Source organism: Gallinula chloropus (genome assembly GCF_964237585.1).
Source record: "Gallinula chloropus genome assembly, chromosome: 28".
Lineage (NCBI taxonomy): Eukaryota > Metazoa > Chordata > Aves > Gruiformes > Rallidae > Gallinula > Gallinula chloropus.
This window is the reverse complement of record NC_140113.1, coordinates 4,767,015-4,773,014: the sequence shown is the minus strand read 5'-3', so window position 1 is coordinate 4,773,014 and position 6,000 is coordinate 4,767,015. Positions and strand designations below refer to the sequence as shown.

At 51.0% G+C, this 6,000-nt stretch overlaps 1 protein-coding gene across 1 annotated transcript; it reads left to right on the top strand.

The window, feature by feature from the left end:
- The first annotated feature begins 1,867 nt into the window (after positions 1-1,867).
- On the top strand, positions 1,868-4,292 carry KLF2 (KLF transcription factor 2). The gene is made up of 3 exons (XM_084276374.1): positions 1,868-1,960; positions 2,128-3,019; positions 3,399-4,292. Exons 1-3 carry the CDS (start codon positions 1,886-1,888, stop codon positions 3,572-3,574), a joined length of 1,143 nt encoding a protein of 380 aa, XP_084132500.1. The 5' UTR covers positions 1,868-1,885; the 3' UTR covers positions 3,575-4,292.
- Positions 4,293-6,000: the final 1,708 nt, after the last annotated feature.

Here is a 6,000-nt window from a genome sequence, read left to right as displayed (position 1 = left end):
AACATTCACATTCATTCTGAATTCATCAGAGTGTATTTTCTTGGCTGACTCACAGCGCCATATATACGTATCGTACACTTACGAACGTTTTATTAGAGGAAAAGAGTTTACATTGAAAGATTACACAAGTGTGACATTACACAGCTATGAGTCATACATCTTTGTGTACTTCGTTACCATGCATTCAGTGTATTGATTCAGCTCCAGTCACAGAAGTTTGGCTGCTCCTCCTGGCCATCCTGTGAACTTTTCGAGTAAGAAGTATAGAAAGTTAAACAAGAGATATTCATTATTTTAAAACATGTGCAGCTATTGAAAAGATCATTTACTCACCCTAGCAACCGTGCTTTCCTGAGATGGCTGCACACAGCCACAAGCCCGGGGCGGGCTCTGGAGAACATGCTGAAAATGCTTCTGAGAGCCAGAGCCCATGGAGGGCCATTGCTCCCTCCCCTCATGGGGCACACAGTGCCTAAAAGTGAGAGTTGTTCTCCTGCACCCTTCTGAGCCACAGCTCCCTTAGAAATCCCTCTAGAAGTTACCGCAGAGGAAATACGGAGGAGGTAAGGGGAAAGCACAGCTCTTTCTCAGAACAGGCTCTCAAAGAATCAGCCTGTCCTGCGATGGACCATCATTTTTACTCTGTTAAGAATAGCCACTTTTTTTGCTCCTGGATGACTGCCAGGAGCCATGATCCTGGAAAAATGGGAGTCTGGGGCACGTTATCAATAACGACTGGAGAATAGCTCCTTCAGACTGGGCATCTGAGCTAGAGGCCAAGGTAAAGGAGGAGAACAGCCTTCCCTTCTGAAAAATCCAGCCCAGGACCATAAATTGGCCCTAACCAGAGGAGATCACAGAAGCTACTTACATTATTTCTCTCTTAATGTCATAGGGAAACATTGATTTTGGCAATCTTTGTGTGGCAAATGGAAACTCTGTGAGAGACCCGGACTTCCATTAAACTCAAGTCTCCTGCATTTTCCTTGCAGAGAGACCATACAAGAGCAACATTAAACACCTTTCCACCAGCACTGAGATATGTCCCTGAGCCCTGTCACCTGTGCACTCACCCAAGGAGAGCACAGCATCTCCCACCCTCGTTTTCTGGGTTGGGTCCCACCATGTGTCCCAGGGATGACACCAGGTTGTGGGGCAGCCACTGCGTGTGGGGTCAAAACCTTCATTTACTGTGTCTTCCTCACCGACCGTGGGGCAGGGACCCCCTGCAGCATCCCCCATCCCACAGCAGGTCCCTCAGAGTCTTCCTCAGAGCTCAGACCCACTGAGTGTCCCCTCATGTCACGGGCAACCCCGTGGGGCTTCCAGGGCCGGGTACCCTCGGCACCCCCCGCCCTACGGCAGGTCCCTCCCGGGGTCTCTCAGCACACGGTCCCCTCCTGTCACCGAGGGGTCCCCAAAGTCCCCAGGGCTGGGACGGCCGCGGCGCCTCATCCCTCAGGGTCACACCCCGCGGTTTACGCGGGTTCTTTGGTGTCCCCGGGGACGAGGATCCCTCCGCGGCCACACAAGCAGCGGACCGAAGCGGGGAAAGGGGGGTCTCCGCACTACGGCTGCCCCTCGGCCCGGCCGCGAGCCCCGCGCCGAGGGGAAAGCGGCGAGGGGGCCGGCGGCCCGCGCCGGGCCGGGCCGTGCCCAGCCCGGCCCCGCTCCGCTCCGCCCCGCTCGGGCTGGGACCGCCGCCGCCGCGTCCTTTTATACCGGGGCTAAATTTAGGCAGCCCGAGCCGCTGCCTCCCGCCCGCCCCGTCCGGAACACGTTTCCTCCGCTCCCTGCAATTGGCTTGAGGGCGCCCGCGCCCGCGTTATAAGGTGGGAGGGCGGCTCGCCGCGCCGCGCCGTCTGCCGTCCCGCCCGGCCGCACCATGGCGCTGAGCGACACCATCCTGCCCTCCTTCGCCACCTTCGCCAGCCCCTGCCGCGAGAAAACCCTCCACGAAGTGAGTCTCGTTCCCCCTCCCGCCGCCGCGCTGAGGCCGGCGCGGCTCATCGCACGGGTGGGCGGCGGTGCCGCGGCCCCGCTTCTCCCTAAATTTCTCCCCCTCCCCGTTCCCCCCTCCCGCTCAAACGCCCCCCTCTAACCTTCTCCCTTTTCTTTCTCTCCCAGAGGTGGAAGTGTGACCAGGAGGCCAAGACCCCCGCTGGCAGCTGGGGTGGCCTCTCCCCACGCAAAGAGGATGAAGACCTCAACAGCGTGCTGGATTTTATCCTTTCCATGGGCAGCAACGGCTACAGCCAGGGCTCCACCGGTGGGGACTATCCCCCTGCCCAAGGGGAGACCGGCAACTTTTACCAGACAAACCCGTCCCCGGGATGCTACAGTGCCCTGGAGCAGGGCAGCCCCCCGCCCTACAACGCCGGCATGGTGCCTGAGATGATGCGCTCCGAGGTGGACTCTAACTACTGCCCTCCCGGCAACGTTCACGGGCGGTTCTTCGTGACACCCAACTTCGGGGGCCCACAGTTCATTGAGAACATTAAGCCCGAGCCTGACATGGACAATTATGGACCGGTCCTGGGTCTGGTGCCCCAGGCTTGCCCGAAGATCAAACAAGAGGGCAACGCGACCTGCATGATGGCCTATGAGCAGCCCCAGGTGGCCAGCTCCCCGCAAATCCCCGGGGCAGAGACACCCCCGCTGAGCCCCGACGATCTCATGGTGAACGACTGCCACACGCAGATGATGTGCCCCTCGTCCGTGCCCTTCCAGCAGAGCTACCACCCAGCCTCCGGCTTCCACCACCCGCAGACCCATCTCCCGTACCAGAACACCTCCCAGTTCGGTCTTTACGAGGACAGCCTGCCCTTACAACCCTCCGCTCCCAGAGGCATGCTCACCCCTCCTTCCTCCCCTCTGGAGCTGCTGGACTCCAAACCAAAAAGAGGACGTCGGTCCTGGCCACGGAAGAGGACAGCCACGCACACGTGCACCTACGCAGGTTGCGGGAAGACCTACACCAAGAGTTCACACCTGAAGGCCCACCTCAGGACACACACAGGTAAATGGGGCTGGTTGCCTTCACCCAGAGATACGCTGCTTGCCGGTTGTGATAGCCGCCTGTATAAAACAGGTTACAGCCTGAGCTTTAACCCTGCGTAGTCTCTTAAAGCCCAGGAGTTCCTATGCATGTGTAGGTCACAGCTTCTCTAAGGGCTCCCAACACCCTTTCTCAAAAGACTTCTCACTGTGGGGGGGGTTAAGCTAGTAAAGGAACTGCTAGAGTGGGCAGGCTCCTTTGGCTGTGGAGCTTGTTGTGGAAGGGCTCGGTAGCAAATAAAAGGATACGCGGAGATAAAGCTCGGGAGGCTGCGGAGCATGTGATGCTGCCCGTACGTGGGAGTGCCGCGCTGAGTCACGCTCTCTGATCTCTCCAACAGGTGAGAAGCCCTACCACTGCAACTGGGAAGGCTGCGGCTGGAAGTTCGCTCGCTCCGACGAACTCACCCGCCACTATCGGAAGCACACTGGGCACCGGCCGTTCCAGTGCCACCTCTGCGACAGGGCGTTCTCCAGGTCAGACCACCTGGCTTTGCACATGAAGCGGCACATGTAGCCCTAGAGACTCCTTGACCTGTCAACAGTGGACATTATTTAACTGCTCAGGTGCAGAAGCGTTAAAAACTTGTAGCTGGTACTACGTAGGGAGGCACCGATGCTCTAGCGATGGAAGCGGAGGAGGATTTGACACAAGGAGACTTAGCCAGTCATCTCCTGCAGAGAGAGTTTGAGCGACCTGCCTGTCCCGGTCAGGAGAGTAGGGGTTATTTATGCAGCTTCTGGGAAGGGTGAACTCCGTGAGACTCCATACAGATTGTACAGAAGAAGCTGTAAATATGTTTGGTTGTTTGTTTTTCCTTCCGATCCTAACTGCCCAGTCCTAAGCTTTGCAAGACAATGTTTGTATGGAAACTGCCTGAAGTTGACCCTAGAAGAGATTAAATGAATGTTACTGTAGCTAACGATGTTATTTTAGATCTCGGTTTGAAGGCATGGCTAAGAGAACACTCCTATTGTTCGACTGTTCGTTTCACAGGTGCAATAATACTCTTGTTTGCCATGATCTACACTAGAAGTACAGGGCTTGATGTCTTGTAAGAAAATAACCTATTTTACTGTAATTTTTTTTATATAGTGTAAATAATTTTATACAAATATATGTAAATAGAAGACAAATGGGTATTTTTGCCTATTTCTGTTTTTATAAAAACCGTAATTTTTCAATGTTTGAAACATTTCATCTTTTTAATAAAATAAGTTTCTAATTGCTGGGATTTTTATTCTCCTTTGACATCTCCCTGTTACCTTTCCCCCCATGGCTGGACCAAACAACCACCTGGTTATGTTTTATCAACAACTGCTCTTAAAAAATCCAAGCTAAAAAGATAACAGAGCCCGTAATTCATTCGCAGTGGTAAACAAGATACAATACAGGGTTTTATGTATATATAAAAAAAGTCAAATAGGAAAGTAGATCACGTTCAAAATACACTTCCTAAAAATGGTTAAGTAAGCAACACTGTAATTTCAGTCTCATTTCTAGTTTATGCTAGACTATTTTAATAGCATCCTTAATGTTTTCCAGATGCAGTTATAGTTTTGCCAGCAGTGTGTGGGTTTTTACTATAAATTTAAACACTGCATTTTTGTAATTACGGAGGCTTATTTTAAGGCATTCTTGTACATAAATTATCCTTGCTCTCCAGAGCTCAGTGCCGAATTCCACTAGAACAGTAGTGGAATTTAAACATAAATTCACAACACAGGTTCAAATACCTTCGTAACTCATTCCCAAACCCTTCAATTCACTCTGTAATTTTGAATCCCACCTAGATGCTGGGAGTTAAGAAAGATATTTACTATGCTAGGGGAAAATAAGTTAGGCAGGAATCCAGATTCTGAAAATTAATTTGAAATAAACTGGATATTGCAACAAGTCAACTGGAACCCCCCAAAAAGCTCCCCCCCCCCCCAGCTGTAAATGAGATGGGAAGTCCAAGCAGTGCCTGTGCAATATGCAATTACCCTGAAACTCTGATGAGGATCCTCTGTTTTTACAGCCACGGCTTAGCAGTGAGCCTTGATACTCGTAGAGCAAAATCACTGTTAATTAAGAGTGCAGAGTCAGCTTAATACTGGAGCATTTTTTTCCTCTTAACATCTGGATACTTCGAACTTGATTTTAATCAAGGTTGTGACATTTTTCTGACTTTATGAGCTAGAATACACAAGAATGAAATCAACAGGAATACATTTAAAGTAAGTACAAATATAGCTATTCTTCTGTGAAAGCAAAGTCTGCAGTTGTTCATGTGGAACAGATGTATTTTGGGCTTCTAATCATTGACATGGAAGAACGAGTTCCACATTTCAATTTTATAGCTCTTTCAAAGTGAAATATAAGGGAGATTTAACATTTCTTCATTAAAAACAAAACTCATTTATTTGCTAGAAAAAAAATTGCACAATCTAATTCCAGAAAGTGAGGATGACTTAAAGATGTTCTAAAATTAACACATTCATTGTTGCAACAGTTCTAGGTATTTCCTTCTCTTTCCCCATAGCTGAAGGTTTTCATCTTTCAGCAAGTCCTTTGGGGCTTATAACATGGTTTTCTTGAGATTAATTCTTACCCCCACCTTTCCATGGTCACCTGGCTTTCCCTTGCTCTTTCTGAGGAGCCAACAGTGGTTTTAGCCATTCCCAGGTTCCAGTGACACATCACAATCCTAAACTATTCCCTCTCCCGTCATGTAATTAGGAGAGACACAGAGGTTGGGTGCCTCGCTGCAGTGGGTGCAGCCCCACGCCTGGCTCGGGAAGGTCCCCAGATGGAGCGTTCCAGCAGTGGGGGACAGAGCTTGGAAGCATCCCAACATGCCTGGCAGCATCACGACATGCTTACCTGGCTCTGCTCGTCCCCAGCCATCTCTCTTGACCTCTAAGAGGCAGGACACTGAGCTGAGGTGGGATTCGGTCTGG

What these genes read in the sequence shown, in the direction of transcription:
- KLF2 (XM_084276374.1), top strand. Translation starts at nt 1,886, where the DNA reads ATGGCGCTGAGCGACACCATCCTGCCCTCCTTCGCCACCTTCGCCAGC. An exon ending in GCGAGAAAACCCTCCACGAA is followed by an intron (nt 1,961 to 2,127) that starts GTGAGTCTCGTT and finishes TTTCTCTCCCAG; the next exon opens with AGGTGGAAGTGTGACCAGGA. An exon ending in CCACCTCAGGACACACACAG is followed by an intron (nt 3,020 to 3,398) that starts GTAAATGGGGCT and finishes TCTCTCCAACAG; the next exon opens with GTGAGAAGCCCTACCACTGC.